Genomic DNA, 22,403 nt, shown 5'->3' on the forward strand with positions numbered 1-22,403 from the left:
ATCAGATGCTTTCCCTAATATGTGAGAGTTAGGGAGAAATGGATCATAGGAGGAACTCTTGGAAGAGGATCAGTAACTTTTAACTCTGTTTACATTGTCTTTGGATATACAATATTTTTTTTATTTTTTAGGAAGTTTATTTACTCTTTTGTTGCCTGTGCCATTGAAATCATATCCAAGAAATCACTTCCAATTTCAATGTTGTGAGGTTTTATGACCCAGATTTTCTTCTAAAAGCTTATAGTATTAAGATTTATATTTAGGTCTTTTATCTATTTTGAGTTAATATTTGTATATGTGTTAGGTAAGGGTCCAATTTTATTCTTTTTCATTTATTATTATTTTTCAACAATATTTAGTTAAAAGACTAGTATTTCCTCCACCAAAAGTTCATGGAAACCTTGTCAAAAATAACTTGACAATGTATGGAAGAATTTATCTCTAGGCTTTTATTTAGCTCCAATGGTTTATATATCTGCCTTTAGAACAGTACTACACTGTTTCAATTATTGTAGCTTTATATGGTTTGAAATCAGAAAATATACATCTTCTAGCTTTGTTCTCCTTTGAGACTGTTTTGGGTATCTAGAGTCCATACTCCATATCAGGATAGATTTTTTCTGAAAAATAAATAAATAAATGTATGATAGTTTCACCTAAAAAAAAAAAGAAAAAGAAAAAAATATTCTCTGGTAAGAAAGAAAGCAAAAAGAAATATTGAAATGTTATCTTTAAGTCATCAAAAGTTTGGTACCAGACAAATGAAACTGTTATGTGAGATTATCAATGTTAATACTGTATAAATTGCTATAATACTAGATGTCAACCAGTAAGCCAAGCGTGGGAAGGAGGGATGGGGAGGGAATGGGGTGGGGATCGTGGTAGGGGCTAACTGGGCGAGATGTGCATGTATGTCTACAAAAGTATTTTCTTTATACCACTATGATGTATGAATACATTGCACCAATAAAAATAAATTAAAAAAAATTAATAACATCAATAAGAAAATTAAATGAAAACATTGGCAAGACTGAATAGATGCTTCACAAACAAGGATATACATAAAGGGCTCAACATCCATTCATTCATCAGTGAAATGTGAATTAAAACCACAATGTAATACCAATACGTACCCACCAAAAATCAAAGTCAGTCACTAAGACAATATAAGAAAGAGGGAAGGGGGAGAGAATGGGGAGGAATCGGGAAGGGCTAAATGAGTGATGTGTGCATGTATGTCTCTGCCATCTTGTACCCCATTAAGATGTACAACTACAATGCACTAATAAAGATTTTTTTGAAATGTCAAAATAATGTACTTTATACAAGCATATAAGTGTATGGAATTTATTATTCTTAAATTTCCAGCTTATTTGAAGACTCTAGAGCATTCAAGCAATTGAATTTTAGTTCAAATTGATAATTTGGCTTTCTAATTGCAATCTTGTCTTTCTAAATGTCCTTAATACATTTTTGTCCACTACAGTCCAAACCTTTAGACAAAATTCTTAGTCTGTCTCTTTTATCAAATTTGTATTTTGGATATTATACTATTTCTTTTTTACTAAAGTAGATTATGTTCTGTTTCTTTGGGGTTATTAAAACACAAAGATGCAATTTAAAAACTACTAAGTAAAATAAAGAAATGTGTTTATGCTCAGATGGCCCATTCTCCCAAGGCAGCACGCACATTTCCTCAGTCCTTTCTCTCTCACGGCCATGGGTCAGGTTATCAACACTCTGTTCTCGTCTTTCTAGCTATGCCTATTCTATCCTAGCATATCATCCCAGCTTTGCAAATTATTCTTTGCTTCTTTCTTTATAAGAAGGGGTTTTGTCATTAAGTAATTTTGATACCAACAGAATAAGTTAGTGGAGCAGAACAAATCATTCAAAATTTTGTTCTGAAGTGATAATCTTCCTGGGAAGTCATATGAAAAAACAAGTCTCAACTTTCATATCTTGGGGGAAGGTAGATTAGTATAACTATTCTTAGCTATTAAAATAAAAAGTATGCATACCTTATGACTTAGAAATTTTACATCAGGCATTTACAAGAGCTACTCTATCTTAGAAATACACTTGGATAGAGACATATAGGGATTTTTAATGCAGAATTATTTACAACAATGAAAATTTGGACACTGTCTAAATGTCCAACAGTAAAGAATGACTAATTCATTTGTGCAACAGCTTCAAAGAAATGCTGAAACTCTAGCAAGAAGTGATCCTTTACCTTCTATATACTATACCATAAGGGGTCACTGGACCTAATTTCAGTTTCGTAAAGGTCTACCAAGAAAAAAATTTACTATTTTTTATTTCAAAAGAAGAATAAAACTCATGCTTTTATTTATCAGGTGGATCCATTGGACCCTTTGTAAATTTGAGATAGACTTTGGGGTCTTTAGGAATCTTATCTTTCCTATATTTTGAAACTTTTTCATCATCTTAGAATAGTTCAGTGTTGTTTATCATTTATTCCAACTATAGTGTAAACATTTAAAATAAAGAGAAAACTGGAGAATGATGCAAATGTAAAGAAGCACACACATACACACATGTGCATGTAATCACACACTTAACATCACCTTTCTGTTTCTTAATGTGTTACCTAGAAATGTTTTGTCATCTTTAAGAAGAGTGCAGGTGCCACCATTGCATTCTGCTTCTAACTTTTATTGAATGTAGTTAAGAATGCGAAATGTTTCATTTCTTACCCACAATAGCAAAGAAAAAAATTGACAGCGACATTTCATAGTGACTTGGTTAATCAGAAGGTGAAGATGAAGAAAAAGACAACAGTGCTCTGGATATTAATCCACAGTAGTATAAACTCTTGAATAAACAAAACCTGAGATTGTGAGTGTTTAGATGACAATATTTTAGGCAGTTTTGTATCAAGAATTGATGCATCTGTAGAGCAAAATGAGATCTGTTAATCTCATCCAGTTAGTCATTCCATAGGAAGTATTTATCGTATAGTATTTGGTAACGTGAACCCAGATGATCCTGTTTTGCTAAAAAACATGCGATCATTTTCTGTCTTTCATTATATTTGTTCACCAAAATTTACTTGATAGAGTTTGTAGGTGGACAGGCAGAAGATTGAAAGGAAACAGATGATATAGAAATGAAAGTATTCATTTGATCGATACTTTAGTTGGTGTTTATAAATCTAAAAATAGAAATGTTTTGTGATTATAGAGCAAAGAAGATAGCTTTTCTCACTTTAAGAAAATTATAAGCTTTAGACAGTTTCAAAAAATTCTCCAATTATTTTAATTATTGCTTTTTTTTGCGATACTGAGGATGGAATCCAGTGGCATTCTACCTCTGAGCTACACCCCCAGCCCTATTTTTTATTCTTTATTTTTTAAACAGGGTCTCACTGAGTTGCAAAGGGCCTCACTAAGTAGCTGAGGCTAGCCACAAACCTCGATCCTCCTGTCTCAGCCTTTCAAATGCCGGGATTACAAGCATGTGCCACCACACCTGGCAATTATTGCATTTCTGTCAATGCAAGTGTGAGAAAAACCAGAACTAATGAAGTAGAAACTATTTGAAATTATTAACATTTAGAATTTAATATGCATGTATGTATGTATGCATGCATTGCATGTATGTATGAATGTATGTATGTATGTATGTATGTATGTATGTATTTACCTGTCTCAAACTCCCAAGTACTGGGATTACAAGTGTGCGCCACCATGCCCGGCTTTGGAATTTAGTATTTATAAATGAATATACCCAGGTGCATGCATGTTAACTGATGAACAATTATATTGAGGATGTTTTGTCCATTTCAGGTGTATATGCCTTGAAAACCAGAAAATTATGGAATAAAAGTGTGAGACTTGCCATGCTTAAATTCTTTTTTTAAAATTACTTAATTTTATTATCATTTTCTTCTAATTGGTGCATTGTAATCATATATCTTAATGAGGTACAGGTTGGTAGAGGCATACATGCACATATCACTCATTTAGCCTTTCCCCATTTCCTGCCCCATTTTCTCTCCCCTTTACTTCTCATGTTCTGCTTAGTGATTGGTATGTTTGTGAGTGTACATCATGTACATTAGGGAATTTCTCTTTTCCCCCTCCCATCTCCCTCAGTCAGATCACCTTCTTTACTCATCTGAGGTTTTTCCTTCTTTGTCTGCAGTTCCTCCTATTTTCTTCCTAGCTTCTGCATATTAGGATGAGCATCTGATTTTTACTTTTTGTGATTGACTAATCTCACTTAGCATAATGTTGTCCAGTTCCATCCATTTCCCCACAGATTATATGATTTTGTTCTTCTTTATGTCTGAGTAAAATTCCATTGTATACATATCCCATGGTTTTGTAATGCATTCATCCGTTGATACACATCTTGGCTGGTTCCATAGTTTGTCAATTTATGAATTATGCAGCTATAAAAAGATATGCATACATTACTCTGGTAGTTAGGTTTCCATTCTTTTGTATAGATACCCAGAAGTGTGGTATTCCTGGATCACATGGTATGTTCATTCCCATTCTTCTGCGGATCCTCCACATGGTTTTCCAAAGTGGTTGCACTAATTTGCAATCCTACCAACAATGTACTAGAGTTCTCACTTCTCCACACTCTCACCAGCATTTGTTTTTGTTAGTGTTTTTAATGATTGACATTCTAGTTGGGCTTAGGTGAAATCTCAGGGTTGTTTTGATTTGCATCTCTCTGAATGATAATGATGTTGAATATTTTTTCTAATACTTATTACCATTTGAATTTGTTCTTCGATGAAGTGTCCATTTAGCTCATTTGTCCCTTTTTTGTTTTTTTAGCACTGACTTTCTTGAGTTCTCTGTATATGCTACATATTAGTTCTCTATCAGAGGAGTAGCCGGCAAAAATATTCTCCCATTCTGTCGGCTCTCTGTTGAGGTTTTTGATAGTTTCCTTTGCTGTACCAAAGCTCTTCAGTTCAATGCAATCCCATGTATTGATTTGCCTTTTAGTTTCTTGTGCCTTTGGGGACTTGTTGAGAAAGTTTTAACCTGTGCCTGTGTGTTGAAGTGTTGGACCTATGCCCTTTTCAAGGAGCCTCAAGGTCTCTGGTCTGATTTCCAAGTCTTTGATCCATCTTGAATTGACTCTTGTGCAGGGTGAGAAGGGGAGCTTATTTCTACTTTTCTGATATGGATAACCAGTTTTGCCACACTATTTGTTGAAGAGACTTTATTTTTCCCAGTGTATGTTTTTGGCCCCTTGTCAAAAGTCAGTTGGCTGTTAAGTGTGCAGATTTGTTTCTGAGACTTCTATTCTGCTCTTTTGGTTTATGTGTCTGTTTTTGTGCCAATACCATTGCTGTTCTTATTACTATAGCTTTGTATATATTTTGAACCCAGGTATTGTATTTCCTCCTGCATGGTTTTTGTGGCAAGAACTACTTTGGCTCTTCTGGATTTTTTGTTGTTCCAAATGAATTAAATGACTTGATTTTTTTCTGTCTATGAGAAATGACCTTGATAATTCAATGGGTATTGCACTGAATCTGTAGATCAGTTTTGGAAGAGTCCATTTTGATGATATTTATTCTGCCTGTCCAAGAGCATGAAAGGTCTTTCCATCATCTAGGGTCTTCTTTGATTTCTTCCTTCAGTGTTCTATAATTTTCCTTGTAGTAGTCTTCTATCTCCTTGGTTAGGTTTATTCCTAAGTATTTTATTTTGGGGGGGGGGATATCATGAGTGGAAGTATTTTCTGTATTTCTTTTTCAGTTGATTTATGGTTGGCATACAAGAAAGCTTCTGATTTTTTAAAAATTGGTTTTGTATCCAGACACTTTGCTGAATTTATTGATCAGTTCTATAAACATTTGGTCAAATTTGTTGGGTCTTCTTAGTATCACATCATCTGCAAATAGGGATAGTTTTAGTTCTTCTTTTCCTACTTATACTCTTGATTTTCTTCTCTTGCTTTATTGCTCTGGCTGGAGTTTCAAGTATTTTATTGAAAAGAAGTGGTGACGATGGACATCTTTGTCTTGTTCCCTTTTGTCAGGGGGAACTTTCAAAGTTTTTCCTCATTTAACATGATGTTGGCTTTGGGCCCATTGTATATTTGCTTATGATGATGAGGTATGTGCCTTCTATTCTAATTCTCTGTAGTGTTTTCAGCATGAATGGGTGTTGGATTTTGTAGAATGTATTTTCAACATTTATTGAAATGATCATGTGATTTTTTTGTCTTTGGTTCTGTTGATTTGGTGAATTACATGGATTTTTTTTTTTCCATATTTAACCAGGTTGCTTCCCTGGGTGAACCTGATGTGATCATGGTGTATAGTTTTTCTGATGTGGTGTAATTTTTCTGAATGCGCGTGGCTAATACTTTGTTTAGCAGTTTTGCATCTAAGTTCATCAGTGATATAGGCCTATAGTTTTATTTTCTTGAGCTTTCTTTATTAGGTTTTGGTATTAATATGATGTTGGCTTCATAGAATGTATTTATGAGATTCCTGTTTCTTTCTATTTCATGCAGTAGATTGATGAGTACTGGGCTTAGCTCTCCTATAAAGGTTTTATAAAATTTACTTGGGAAACCATATGGTTCTGGACTTTTGTTTGATGGTAGGCTCTTTATTGCTACCTCAATCTCTTTTTTTTCAATCTCTCTTTTCTTTCATTCTTTCTTTCTTCCTTTTTTTTTTGCAGTACTAGAAACCAGGGGCATTCTACCTCTGAGCTATACCCCCAGCCCTATTTTTTTTAATTCTTTATTTTGAAACAGGATCTCACTGAGTTGCAGAAGGCCTCACTAAATAGTATCTGAGGCTGTCTATGAACCTCGATCCTCCTTTCTCAGCCTCCCAAATGCTGGAATTACAAGTGTGTACCACTATGCCCAGCTTGCCTCAGTCTCTTTGATTGCTATTGGTCAGTTTAAATTTTCTATGTCTTTTTGACTCAACCTTTAGGAAAGTTGTATGTGTCTAGAAATTTGTCAGTTTCATCTAGATTTTCCATTTTGTTGGAGTATAGTTTTCAAAATAGTTTCTGATAGTATTCTGGATTATCATCTGTTTATTGTGAAAGATTTTTATTTCCCCTTTGAATTTTATAGATATTTTTGCTGGGTAGGATATTCTTGGCTGCAAATTGTTTTCTTTCAGAGTTTGGAGTATATCGCCTCAGGCCCTCCTAGCCTTCATTACTTGGTTTTGGAAGTCTGGAGTGATTCTAATTGGTTTGGCTCTGAATATTACTCAATTTTTACTTTTTTGGCTTTTAAGATCTTCTCTGTGGCCTCTTCATTCGTCAGTTTGATTATTATGTGGTGTGGTGAGCCTTTTCTCTAATCTTGTTTAATGGGGCTTCTATATGTTTCCTGTACCTGTGTGTCGACCTCTTTTTTATATTTGGAAAATTTTCTGAAATTATTTCTTTGGAAAAATTATTGATTCCTTTGGTTCCAGCTTCTATTTCCTCTCCTATGCCTATAGTTAGGTTAACTCTTTTAAAATTGGCATAGATCTCTTCAGTGTCCAATTGATGCGTTGAATTGTTTTTTTCTGAAGTATATACTATAGGTTCATTTTTGGAGTAGCCATCTAGTCTACTGTTATGGTTTGTATATTGATCCCTTCACTTTAATGATGACATCCTTCACTTCCTTCAAGGCTTCTCTTTTATTCCTGTTCAGGATGTCAGATTCTTTATTTATTTGTTCCTTTATTTCTTTCAGGCTATCTCTGAATTAATTTCTGAAATCCTGTATCATTTCTACTATTAAAGTTTTGAATTGTCCTTTTGGCAATCTGTGCAATTCTGTGTTGGCAGGTTCTGCTATTGTGGGATTGTGGGAACTCGTTTCCTTGCAAGTCTTTCTTTTCTTTTCCTGTCTTTGTGTGTGTGTGTGTGTGTGTGTGTGTGTGTGTGTGTGTGTGTAGTACTGGGTCTTGAACCCAGGGGCATTCTACCTTGGAGCTACATGTCCAGCTCTATTTTATTCTTTATTTTGAAACAGAGTTTCACTAAATTGCAGAGGGCCTCAGAAGTTGCTGAGGCTGGTGGTGAACCTGTGATCCTCCTGTCTCAGCCTCCCAAGTACTGGGATTACAGGTGTGAATGACCGTGTCCAACTTCTCTATTCTTCCTTTGCATGATTTCCAGTTTCTTAAGTTTATATTTTTGTTGCTTTTGATAGCTTTCTCTCAGTCTGTAGGTTTCTTATGTCCATTTTGTCTCCCTTACTAGCATCTTATTGTGGTGGTAGATATTTGCCAGTAGATATTTTATACAATTGAATAGTCTCTACTATTCTCTGTTCTCTGTGTGTATTTATCACCCTTTGACACCAACCTTGAAAAATGTGTCTACTTCCATCCTACTGTTGTTCTACTGGGAGATTGTCAGTACAGGGTTGTGGTTATTCTGGGGCCCCTTCTGCCTGCTCCTGTGGTTAGGTTGATAGGTTTCAGGTGTTAAGGTCTGGGGTCCTCTCTGTCACCTCTGTTACAGAGAGTTGGCTTAGAGGTGTGAGCAAAACAGTTTGTGCCCTATGTATATATAAACCTTGATGTGCAGGCTGTTGGGTGATTCCTGATGTCAGCTGTGGTAGTTTAGCCTTAGTGTCTGGCAGTCTTTCTGGTGGTTCACCTCTTTGGTCCAGTCTCAGCAATCAAGATTTAGAGGTGTCATCTGGTATATACAAGGGGAAGTTGTGTTGTATTGTATTCAATGGTGAAAGTTGTGTGAGGGTGAGGAGCTGGAATGATGGGTGCAGGAATAGGGATATAATTGAGTAGAATGAGAATTTGAGTGTAGAAAGGTAATAAATATATGGTAGAGATCAGAGATAGTGAATATATAGGAGGATCCTAGTAGGTAGTGTAGAGTAGGCATAGTGATAGGAAATGGATTTAATATAAGACAAAAACAAAACAAAACAAAAGGTTTGGAGGGAAGAGAATAGATCAGAATGAGGGAGGTAGCTTGCTAAAGGGATGGGAAAGAGAGCAAACACAAAAGAATAACAAAACAACGAAATAAAAAAAAAGCTGGGCATGGTTGTGCACACTTGCAATCCCAGCATTCGGGAGGCTGAGACCAGAGGATCGTGGTTTGCATACAGCCTCAGCTACTTAGTGAGGCCCCTTTCAACTCAGTGAGACCTGGTTTCAAAATAAAGAATAAAAAAAAAAAAATGGGGCAGGGGGGGTGTAGTTCGGAGGTCAAATATCCCTGGGTTTCATCCCCAAACCCTCCCAAAAGCAAAACAAAACAAAACAAAACAAAAATCCCCTGCATATACAGAGCAGACTTGGCTTCTGCAGTCTTTCTGGGTCTGCATGGATACTTTCAGCCATTTAATTGTGCTCACTATAGTATGTTCTTGGGCATGTTCCAACTGTTCTCTTTTGCTCAGTAAGCTACAGCAGTGAAATCAGTTTGCAGCCCCACTTTTGGATCTCCTGCGATGATTGGGACCTCGCCGTACTGTCTCTCTCTGCCAGTGCAGGCTCTAGTGCCATGGGTGCCTCTCCCACTCCATGCCTAGGTCTCTGAGCTCTCCACAGGGCCTCTGTGCCTCTGCCTATCCAGGTGGTGGGCGTCAGAGGGGCTGGACCCAGTGTAAGTGAGGCACTTCACATTTCCCACTGGCCCTGGGCCTGCATCTTTCTCTCTGTCTACACAGGTGTGGTGTTCAGTGTAATTACAGGGTGATCTCTGGACGTCCTGTAAGGGTGTTGTGCCCTGTGTGCCATGGGCCTCTCTCATGCCTCTGCTGTGTCTGGCAGCAGCCTCCAATCCAACCTCTACAGGGATGGACCACAAAGTCTCAGACCCTATTGCTTGCCATGCGAGTCCCTGTGCTCGAGGTGGGCAGTCTCCCGCTAGGGTGGGTAAACTTAAGTTCAAGTGCTGCTCTGGATTTCTGGAGGGCAAGGTGGGCTGAGCCCTCAATGCTGCAGGTTTTGGCCGGGTGTCCCTGAAGTGAGGTGCCAACTGCTTATGATGCTGAAGACCTGCAACCGCTTACTTCACATCAGGTTGATGGATTCTTTTCTGGGGGTCTCTAGAGGCTGCAGTGCTAGCAGTCCTGAAACAGCATGGTCAGGCTAAGATGTTGCAGATGACGCCCACTGTTGCCATTTCCCAGGTGTGGCATGTGTGGGGCACTTTGCTGTCGCTTGTTCTGTCTTCTGGCTTTTGTCCTGCCAAGGTTCAGTTTTTTGTTTCTTTGTTCAATGTTTTTGCTGCTTTGTTTCAAATTTTTGCTCATGTCAAGAAGCTACCTTCAAGGTGTTTGTGTTTTGAGTTTTTACAGTGACTGAGATGTGCTGTTTCCCTCAGTTGCCATCTTGCCGAAATTCACCATGTTTAAATTATTATTAAGAACTGGGGATATATTGTAAGACCCTAATGAAAAATTATAAAGCCCCTAGCAACTAGCCAAATGCATAGCAAATAGTTCCTCATTCCTGTTAAAGTGCAGATTTGAGAAATCTTTCTGCTACGGGTTAAAAGTGCAAGCTTAGGACATATTTCTGCTGCAGTTTGAAAAGTACAAGCTTAGGAAACATCATGATTAAGGGTACAGTGATAAAAAAAATGTGACCCCCAGGTCAGTATGACCCCCAGGTCAGCCCGCCTTGTTCCAGAAATCTGCTGGCTACAAGACGGACACACCTAGCATCTTGTCCAACGTTTGACCCCAGAATGTGCTTTTCAAATGGTTTTGTAATTTTCCTTTGACGCATGTAATCCGGCCCAATCCCCTCCCCAGCTTCCGGTTTTTCCCTTTAAATATTCCCAGCCCCTAGCACTCGGGGTCGATCTCAGCTCCTGCGTGAGTCATGAGACGACCCCAGTGCGCACTGGCTCCTTAATAAACCTTTTGCTTTTGCATCAAGGTAAAGTTTCTCGTGTTCTCTCTGGGTGTTGCTTATCCTGAGACTTGAGTGAGGGTCTCCCCCTTGGGGGGAAAAAGCCTTTCAATATCTCAGTGGTAGAGTACTTACCTAACATTTGTTTTTATTTTTATTTTTATTTAATTTATTTAATTATTTGTGGAATGGGAGTGAAACCTATGGGCTTTTCTACCTCTGGGCTATATACTCCCAGACCTGTTTTATATTTTATTTGGAAACGGGGTCTCACTAAGTTGCTGAGAGCCTCACTAAGTAGCCGAGGCTGGCTTCCAACCTGCGCGATCCTCCTGTCTCAGCCTCCCAAGCACTGGAATTACAAGCGTGTACCACCATGCCTGGCTCCTTACTTAACATTTGTGAGGCCTTGAATTATTCAATCCCCAACAACACTCACACACACACACACACACACACACACACACACACACACACCAGTGTATGTACATACAAAGTTTTTGTATGTATATTTTTTATAATTAAAAAATAAATGTTTATTAAAATGTGTCATTAGGTTAATTCTTTAGTATCTTTTTATTCTATAAATCTATTTGTAAAATAGATTTAAGCTATTAAAAATAAGAGTGCATTGGAACCAGATGGTAAATGGTAAACCTATTTTTATGTATAATGATGGTTTGAATAAACTATTGAGTTAAATTTAATTTTAAAAAGATATATTACAGTATTATTTTTACAAAGAAACCACAACTAATATGATATACATATAAACACAAATTCATAGAAAAAAGATGGAAACTAGAGACACCAAACTGATCTCAGTGATAATCTACAGGGAGGATATAAAGGAGGGCTGGCCTCAGGGAAGTCATTATTAACAGATAAAATTGATGAGATAGAAAGGCTGATAAAATGTAAAGGCTAAAAAGCTCTGAGAAGAATATAAAGGTTTGAAAAGAGAGCAGCAAGGAAAAAAAATAAATCAATAAAATATATATTTTTTAAATGGAGGGATAGAACCCAGGGCATCAAATATATACTCTTCTTACTGAGCCACACCCTCAGCTCAAGAATAATTTTTGTATCAAAGAAATATAAGATATAAAGGCCATAGAAAGATTTTTCAATTAAGTGAATTATGAAAATTTTAAATGATTATCTCTTTAAATCTGAAATAATTTTACATTATTTACTTTATTATTCTTCTGTAAATAATTTAAGTAGCAATAATCTGACCTATTATCTTTAGTAATGAAAATAGTTGTTTGATTGTACTATAGAAAATATTTTAAAAGGGTTTTGTAGAGCTGGCTATGGTGGTATATATATATATGCCTGTAATACCAGCATTTGGAAAACTGAAATGAAGCCTGAAACAGATGGATTACAGGTTCGAGGCCAGCCTCAGCAGCTTAGTGAGACTCTCAACAACCTAGAATGACTCTATTTCAAAATAAATAGAGCTAGGTTATAAGTCATAGGTAGAACATGTCTGGTTTCAATCCCTGGCACTAAAAAGGGGGGCGGGATTTGTAATGATCGTCTCCAATAGTGGGGTCGTCATAAGACTGCCAACGCTTGTGCTTTAGTGCTTTAGTGTACTGTATTCTCAGTGATTATCTTATAGTTCAAGTTTAACTTTTGAACCTTATTTGGGAAATTTTTCATACTATCTGAGATATTTGCTTTAAAAGCTATCTTCATGACTGTAAGTTGAAATATAACTTGTTTTTGCAGGCCAGTTCTCCAAGAGGAAAGGAAAATCATAATAAAAAATGGAAGGCACCCTGTGATTGACATGTTGCTTGGAGAACAGGATCAATATGTTCCCAATAGTACAAATTTATCAGTAAGTATCACATTATATAAAAACACAATTAGAAGATGTTAACATTGATCCAAAACTTTTAGATATCATATAAACATATACATATATTTAATCGTGTGTGTGTGTGTGTGTGTGTGTGTGTGTGTGTGTGTGTGTGTGGCACTGGGGACTGAACACAGAGACATTCTACCTCTGAACTAAACCCCCAGTCTGATTTTTTAGTTCTCATTTGGAAACAGGGTCTCACTAAGTTGTGAAGGGCCTCACTAGGTTGTCGAACCTGGCTTTGAACCTGTGATCCTCCCAAGTACTGGGATTACAAGCGTGCGCTACCACACCTGGCTACATAAATATTTTTTATAATTAAAAGTTACTCAGGTTTTAATTTTGGCTTTAAGTGGATTAATTCTAGGTATAGTTTTATATTTACCACCAAATACTGAATTGGTAGTTTCCAATGAAAAATTATCCATAAATGAAAATATTTAGGAACTAAAGATGATTATCTTAATTATTTTAGGTAACCTAATAACAATACTTTTTACAAATGCCCAAATATGTTAATGAGATTGGATTCATATCATGGTTTTGCTATTTTCTATTAGCATATAGTGTTATATGCTTTTTCCTGTTCTTCACTATTTTCAAATGCTCTCCAAAGAATTGGAGATACTTCAGCTGATTTTAGCAATGAGAATTTTTATCATATGGGCTGGAATTTGCTTATAGAGCACTCTTGATCCTACACCCTTAGTCCTTTCACACATGCTTACTCTGCGCCCCATTTAGTAAAGTAAGTATTAGGAACAGAGAGTGGTAAGCAAGACAGAACTTTCTCTCCTCGCTGAGCTGTGATCTAGCAGAGAAGATGGACAACTGGCACAATACAGCTTGGAAAGTACCAGAATATTGGTAGCAGGGGTGTTCTGGGAACAGGTAGCCAATTGACCTAACCCAGTATGGGGAACATGGACAGAGGTTTCCCAGGAGTGAGACACTGACTGAAGACTAAGCCAGAAGATTGGAGGGGAGTATGCTAGGGAGAGGAGCCAGCCTGGGAAGGCTGCAAAAGAGGCAGAACAGGGTGAATTCAAGCAAATAAGAGATGCTGAGGAAGGCTCAAACACAGCGTTAAAGAAGTGTTCAGAGATAAGGAAGAGACCAATTCACTTATACATTATTTTCTTAAAAGATTAAGAATATTAGGAAGAGTGATTGAGTTGGGCAGAAAAGTGAACTATGGCAGTATGTGTGTTGTTATATACAGTTTTAATGTCAAATCTAAACTAAGCCAGATACTAGTTAAAGTAGTAAGGACAAATTTTTGTTTATTAATGCTATTGTAATAGGGAAAAGAGCCCAGCATGAACTGAACTTGATGGATCCTTGCTTCTGCTTGAGTGTTTGATTTATTTTTTATTTATTTTTTATTTTTTGGTGGTACTGGGGTTCCTGGAAGCCCTTCTACCTCTGGGCTATACTCCGAGACCTATTTTATACTTTTTTTATTTTTGGAAACAGGGTCTCTTAAGCCAGCGAGGATGGCTTCGAACCTGCACTATCCTCCTGTCTCCGCATCCCAAGCGCGGGGATTACAAGCGTGCGCTACCATGCCCAGCTGTCTGAGTGTTTTAAAGGGAGAATGAGGCATTGGTGTGGATGAACTAGTAGAGGTTGGTCAGTGTGAAACCCATCTGGTTTTGCTAACTGGCTCTTATACCAAAATTCAGAGAGCTAGCCCTCCTTCCTTGAGAAGACATCTAGGTGGCAAGAGATTTACATCTCAAAGAGGCAGGGAAAGGATTTATACTTGTAAGCTTTCTAAAGTAAGTGCTCCTGAGCAGAGTTTCAAGGGTTTATCTGCCCATCTCCACGTTTTGGTGGGAGCACACAGTAAGGTCTCCTGGAAGCACTGTGTTTTATCAGGCTGGCTTTATAAGTGAGCCTGGTATCATCCTAAGGATGCAGACATGGGCTCTTAAAAACAATGCAGGATCCCAGTTATGGCCATGGAAGGTGGTAGCAGAAGGGGAGAAGGTCTTTGAGTTGACATCAAGAAACGGAGTTTGGGGCAGAGCGTAGTCATACATGCCTGTAATCTAGTACTTGGGAGGCTGAGACAAGAGGGTCACAGGTTTGCAGTCAGCCTCACCTACTTAGTGAGGCCCTCTGCAACTTAGAGACCTTGTTTCAAAATAAAGAATAAAGAAAGGGCTAGAGGTGTAGAGTGCCTGGGTTCCATCCCCAGTATGGGAAAAAAAAAAAGGAACAGAGTTTGTGAAAGAGTTGTTTGCATGAGTGTTGAGATCATCTAAGACAACAGTGGGGTCTATTAACAAGATGCAGTGGTCCAGGTGTCAGAAACTACAAGCATAGGGGCTGGTGAAATGTGATGTCTAGATGCCTGCAGAGAGGACAGACAGAGGTGGCAAAGCCTAAAGGAGCAAAGAAATATTTCTGAGTCCTGAGATGCTGGGCTGTGGCTCAGTTCCCAGATGAGAGGACTGCAGGGGAGTACTGCCAGGTTTCAGTTTAAGCCAGTGTATGAAGAAAATGATAAGTAATGTGGTTTGAAATATAGGAGTATTAGGAATTTTTTCTGAGGACAGTGGAAAAATTAAGACATAGGGGAGCAGTCAGATAGTAGAACAGAATAGGGAATTGGGACTATAACAGTATTCCATCTCAAACCATGACCAAGAATGACATACATAGGGCATGGTGAATTTGGCCATAGGAGTGGTGAGTGAAAGGACCAGCTTTGAGTCACATCTGGTTTTGTCTTGTATCTGATAGCATACAAATACTGCTTGGTAGTGTAAAACCCATATTTTAGTATGTTCAGGTTGGTATAATAAAATACTACAAGCTGGGTGTGGTGGTGTGTACTTGTAATCCCAGCATTTGGGAGACTGAGACAGGAGGATCCTGGTTCAAGGACCAGCCTCAGCTACTTAGTGAGGACCTTTGCAACTTAGTAAAGACTCTGTTTCAAAATAAAGAGCAAAAAATAGGGCTGGGGGTGTAGCCAGGAGATAGAATGCCCCTGGGTTCCATCTCTAATACTGCAAAATCAAACCAAAACAAAAATCTACAGATTGGGTGGCTTATAAACAACAGTGATTTATTTCTCACAGTTCTATAGGCTGAAAGGTCTAAGGTCAAGGTATCAGTATCTTGATGAGTATCTGTCTCCTGGCTCATAGGTGGTACCTTCTCACTGGGTCATCACCTAGTGAAAGAGGTGAGAGGTCACTCTTAGGCCCTCGTGACCCAATTTCCTCCCCCCACTCTTGACCCAAGTCACTCCCAAACCCCTCTTCTAATGCCATCCATTTGGGAGTTAGAATTTCAGTATATGATTCCCATTACAAATTTGTATAATACTTAATTTATCAAACAAGTTAATAAGTACTAGTCCTCTTATTATCTTTAAAAGAAGCCTTTGTGAGCATAAGAATTCCTTTTTCAATTCCCATAGTAACAGTAGGATATGGTTTTTCTTGAGAAAGTAATATAATTCTAAGTAGCTTGGTTTATATTTAACTTAAAAATTATTTCCTGTTACTGGTTCCCATGCCCATCAACTGGACCCTAGGTATGTTATCCTTGATACTAATTTTTTTGTTTCCAGTTTTTCTTTCTGTTTTCATCCTCCTCCCCACTTTATTTTAAATAATGTATTATATTGCTTAATAAAGTAAGGTTTGAAGAGCTAAAATAGCCTTCTATTTACTTACAAGGATGTTTTAAAGAAGTATTGTACTCTTATACTTAAATCTTTACAAAATAAATGGAGTATTTTTCCAAAAAAGCACCTCAGAATATTCTAGAATACTCATTTCTTTTACATATGCTTTTTCTAACTTGAGTAGGAGTTGATATAGAACTGTTGCTATGGTGAAGTGCATTCTATTTTTCAGAGTATAAATTTATATATAGGGACAGTGTTGAGAAGGAAGCTACTATGTAAAATTCAATCTAAGACATATTATGGCTATTAATTTATAAAATATGCTCTGAAAATAGTTTCCTCAAAGTTAATAAATGGCATTATTGCTTTTGAGAATCATGTAGCTTTAAGAAATGGTCTTTCATACCAGTAAATTAGAGCATGTTTTTCTGGTTTATGAATTATGTGAAATTACCATAGTGCTTCTGAACAAGCCAACGTTCTGTCCACTTTTCCTCTCCCAGTTTGGAAAATATATATATATTTTAAATTCCTGTTTCTGGTTTCCTTCCCTGACCCCTTGTGTAGTATAATCTTTGTTGACTTGGCAGCCTCTGAGTCTTCTGTCTCCACCTTGCCCATCTTCATTTATTCTCCACTCCATAGCCACAGGGCCTTTTCTAACCCCTCACATCACTTTCCCGTTCCAATTCCTACTGTCTGTTCCAGCCATGTTGGACTTCTTACAGTTCCCAAGTTACTGTGCCTCTGGGACTTGGCAGATGGTATTCCTTCTTGTCATCTTTCTCCACTTGCCCCTCCCCCTCCGGCCTCCCCCACGCCCACAGTCCACCCCTCCACACTCCATCCTCCAACTCCTTTGTCTTAGATGCCTTCTCTTACACAAAGCCTTCCCTAACCAAAGCTGGGATGGGTACCCCATCTCAAATCTACCACTCTGTGTTACTCCCCTTCTTGGTACTTATCCCACTAAATTATAATTGCTCTTTTTTATTGTTTATATTACAGCAGAGTATATGCTGGAAGAGAACAGGGAACATGCCTTTCTTGTGTGGGTGTAATCCCAGTATCAGTCACACATCCCTGACGCATAGCAAGGACCAGTCAGACTCGTTAAGTAAGGATTAGCTAGAAGCTTTCAGCAGCCTCCAAGTCTCACTTTAAATTTTTGCCCTTTTGCCAGGAGTGGTGGCGCACGCTTGTAATCCCCTTACTTGGGAGGCAGAGACAGGAGGATCACACAGATTCGAAGCCAGCTGTGCTGGCGTGGGAGACCCTGTTTCCAAATAAAAAAGTATTTTAAAAAATGGGTCTGGGAGTGTAGCCTGGAGGTAGAAGGGCTTCCAGAAACCCCAGTACCACTAAAAAAAAAAAAATAAAAATAAAAAAATAAAAATTTTGCCCTTTTTTTTCCCATAAAATGTCACTTTTTCAGGATATTATATGGGGGTTTCACAGTTTGCAAAATAATTGTTATATAGAGCTAGAGGGATAACTAGGAATCTTGTAGTGTAACACTTCTTTATACTTTACTTCTGAATAAACTGAGTCCCAGAATAGGGAAGCAACCTAGAGGTTCCCCAAGTTGGATAGTCTGAGACTATTTCCCAAAACATAGACATAGTCTAAGGCAAGCCAGTGCTTCCAATCTTTTCCACTTTATAGCACACATACAAAATGGTAATATTTTAAGCCGGGCGTGGTGGCGCACGCTTGTAATCCCCGCGCTTGGGACGCTGAGACAGGAGGATCGCGCAGGTTCAAAGCCAGCCTCATCTGGCTTACGAGACCCTGTTTCCAAATAAAATATAAAATAGGTCTGGGAGTGTAGCCTGGAGGTAGAAGGCCCCTGGGTTCCATACTCAGTAGCACCTCCCCCCAAAAAAAGGTATATTTTGATGATACATCAGAATAAAAGGAAAAACTTGCCCAGAGAAGGCCAGCCCTAAAGCTGTGGCTGCCCCTACTCCACCTGCCACTTTGAGGATTAGGGTCAGCATCTTGGCACACCTATGGAAAATCAAGATATATTGCTGGGGAAACTTTTAAAAGGCACTGAAGTCTCAACCCTCCCACGGTTATTTGCTTCTTACACCAAAAGGCTTCCCAATGGATGTATGTTTGTTTGTTTGTTTGTTTGTTTGTTTGTTTTTAGAGTTAAAGTTGGGGTTTTAGTATGTGATGTTTTATTTATTTATTTATTTATTTTACTTTGTTTCTTCTTTTTTTTTCTCTCTTTTTTTTATTGGTGCACTGTATTCATACATCATAGTGGGATACAAACTTTTGTAGACATACATGCACACATCGCCCAGTCAGCCCCCATCCGATCCCCACCCCATTCTCTCCCCATCCCTCCCTCCCATGCTTGGCTTAGTGGTTGACATCTAGTATTATAGCAATTTATCCAAAATTAAAAATGATAATCTCACATAACAGTTTCATTTGTCTGATACCAAGCTTTTTTTTTTCTTTTTTTTAAATTTTATTGGTGCACTGTATTCATACATCATAGTGGGATACAAACTTTTGTAGACATACATGCACACATCGCCCAGTCAGCCCCCACCCGATCCCCACCCAATTCCCTCCCTATCCCTCCTTCCCATGCTTGGCTTAGTGGTTGACATCTAGTATTATAGCAATTTATCCAACATTAAAAATGATAATCTCACATAACAGTTTCTTTTGTCTGATACCAAGCTTTTGATGACCTAAAGATAACATTTCAATACTTCTTTTTGCTTTCTTTCTTGCCAGAGGATATTTTTTTTCTGTTTTTTTAGGTGAAACTATCATATATTTATATACTTATTTTTCAGAAAAAAAATCTATCCTAATATGGAATATGGACTCTAGATACCCAAAACGATCTTGAAAAAGAACAAAGCTAGAAGATATATATTTTCTGCTTTCAAACCATATAAAGCTACAATAATTGAAACAGTGTAGTACTGTTCTAAAGGCAGATATATAAACCATTGGAGTTAAATACAAGCCTAGAGCTAAATTCTTTCCTATATTGTCAAGTTATTTTTGACAAGGTTTCCACAAACATTTGGTGGTGGAAATAATAATATTTTAACTAAATATTGTTGAAAAATAATAATTACATTGAAAAGAATAAAATTGGACCCTTACCTAATCCCATATACAAGTATTAACTCAAAATAGATAAAAGGCCTAAATATAAATCTTAAGACTATGAACTTTTAGAAGAAAATCTGGGTCATAAAATCTCACAACATTGAAATTGGCAGTGATTTCTTGGATATGATTTCAATGGCACAGGCAACAGAAGAATATACAAACTCCCTAAAAAATAAAAAAATATTGTATATCCAAAGACAATGTAAACAGAGTTAAAAGTTACTAATGGAATTGGATAAAATATTTCCAAATGCTATATCTGAAGGTATATTAATATTCCAACTAGAAATCCTAAAAATTAACAACAATAAAGGCAAACAATACAATTTAGAGATAGGTAAAAGACTAACATAAATAATGAATCTCCACAGATAACCAATCTTAGTTGTCTGTTGGATGGAAAGTCTTGTTTCTCTGGTTCTGGTGTGTGTTACCTATTTCTTCTTTGTAGTTAATCTCTTTGAGTATTTTCTCTAGCGCTGGTTTTGAAGACATAAATTCCTTCAGTTTCTGTTTGTCATGGAAGCTTCTTATTTCTCCATCTAATTTGATAGAAAGTTTTGCTGGGTAGAAAATTTTTGGCTGGAAGTTGTTTTCTTTCAGAGTTTGGAATATGTTACTCCAAGCCCTTCTGGCTCTCATGACTTGGTTTGGGAAGTCTGGAGTGATTCTAATTGGTTTGCCTCTGAATGTCACTTGGCCCTTTGTTTTTGTTGCCTTTAAGATTCTCTGCTTGGCTTCCACATTGGTCATTCTGACAATTATGTGGTGTGGGGATCCTCTTCTCCGATCCTGTCTAAAGGGAGTTCTATAAGTTTCCTGGATCTGTGTATCAACCTCTTGCTCTATGTTTGGAAAATTTTCTGCTATTACTTCCTTGAAGAGATTGTTGATCCCTTTGGTTTCACTTTCTTTTCCCTCCTCTATTCCAATTATTCTTAGGTTAGCTCTCTTAAAATGGGCCCATATTTCTTCAATGTCAGATTCCTGCTGTCGGATATTTTTTTCTAGATTAGAAACTATGCGTTCATTTTTGGATTGCTCATCTTCTAAGAGCGAGATTCTGTTCTCTATGTGGTCTAATCGGTTGTTTGTGCTTTGAATTGAGGCCTTTACTTCATTAATTGCATTCTTTATATCTTTTTGGCTCTCTCTGAGTTCTTTTCGAAGCACTTCTATTATTTCTACAGTTATTTTCCTGATTTGATCTTCTAGAAATCTCTGATTTTCTGTTTTGTCGGGTTCTGATGTTGTGGGATTGTGGGCATTCATTGCTCCAGTGTTATTCCTCTTTCCCATGATTTCGGGGGTTTGTGCCTTCTCTGGGTTCTTCCCTTGGGTCACTATGATTTCACTTAAGGTGTTCTGGATCTCGAGTCAGTAGTATCTCAGACCCCACTACTCCTTTACTGGGTTGTATCACAGAGTCTCTGACCCAGGGAGTCGATAGAGGCTGCTTTAAACTATGGGGGGTGCCAGGTTGCACGTTCTCCTATGGTGTGATATCTCTGCCACCGCCACTCCCTCACTGGGTCAAGTCCCAGGGAGTACAGTACTGGGATTTCTCCTCTGGGGCCTGCAATTTGACTCACTGTTCTTGAGTTCGCAGATGTAGCTGTACTGGATTTGGTGAATTCACTGCTGCTGCCGCCGGTGGCAATATGGCGCTGCTGCCACGCCCTCGGCCGTGAGGCTGGCGTATTTTTTCTTCTCTGGTTTTGAGTTCCACTTTGAGTCCCTGCAGCGTGTGCTGAGCTCAGCCACTGGGAGCTTTAAATGCTTTCTGCGCCGAAAGATCCCGCCTGGCTGTTCTGCAGCGGCTCACCTTGGCTTGCTGTAGCTGCCCGGAGAGTTCGCTGCTGCCGCCGGCAGTATGGCGCTGCTGCCGTGTCCTCAGGCGCGTGTATCTCCTCTGTGGCTCTGAGCTCTGTTCTCAGTCAGCTTTCTCTCTGGAGCCTGGTGGTTTTTTTGTTTTTCTGGTGATGGTGTTTTCTGGCTATGAAAGGCGCTGATTTTGTGGTAATGGAGATTGGTTGTTAGCGGGGCTCTTAAGCCCCGCTTTTCTCGGTCGCCATCTTCCCGGAAGTCCTCAGATACCAAGCTTTTGATGACTTAAAGATAACATTTCAATATTTCTTTTTACTTTCTTACCAGAGAATATTTTTTTCTATTTTTTTTAGGTGAAACTATCATATATTTATATACTTATTTTTCAGAAAAAAAATCTATCCTAATATGGAATATGGACTCTAGATACCCAAAACGATCTTAAAAAAGAACAAAGCTAGAAGACATATATTTTCTGATTTCAAACCATATAAAGCTACAATAATTGAAACAGTGTAGTTTTATTCTAAAGGCAGATATATAAACCATTGGAGTTAAATAAAAGCCTAGAGCTAAATTCTTCCCTATATTGTCAAGTTATTTTTGACAAGGTTTCCACAAACATTTGGTGGTGGAAATAATAATCTTTTAACTAAATATTGTTGAAAAATAATAATTACATGGAAAAGAATAAAGTTGGACCCTTACCTAATCCCATATACAAGTATTAACTCAAAATAGATAAAAGACCTAAATATAAATCTTAAGACTATAAACTTTTAGGAGAAAATCTGGGTTATAAAACCTCACAACATTGAAATTGGCAGTGATTTCTTGGATATGATTTCAATGGCACAGGCAACACAAGAGTATACAAACTCCCTAAAAAATAAAAAAAAATATTGTATATCCAAAGACAATGTAAACAGAGTTAAAAGTTACTAATAGAATGGGATAAAATATTTCCAAATGCTTTATCTGAAGGTATATTAATATTCCAACTAGAAATCCTAAAAATTAGCAACAATAAAGGCAAA

The 22,403-nt window shown here is 37.7% G+C and overlaps 1 protein-coding gene across 1 annotated transcript in view; it reads left to right on the forward strand.

Moving 5' to 3' along the window:
* MSH3 (mutS homolog 3) overlaps positions 1–22,403 on the forward strand; it is a gene marked incomplete at both ends in the record, with an annotated part of 228,429 nt that overhangs the window by 137,187 nt on the left and 68,839 nt on the right. The window contains one exon of the mRNA XM_080706313.1: positions 12,605–12,716. Coding sequence (XP_080562439.1) covers positions 12,605–12,716 — 112 coding nt within the window. The remainder of the gene's footprint in view (positions 1–12,604; positions 12,717–22,403) is intronic.

Source organism: Muscardinus avellanarius (assembly GCF_963383645.1).
Source record: "Muscardinus avellanarius genome assembly, chromosome: 1".
Taxonomy (NCBI): domain Eukaryota; kingdom Metazoa; phylum Chordata; class Mammalia; order Rodentia; family Gliridae; genus Muscardinus; species Muscardinus avellanarius.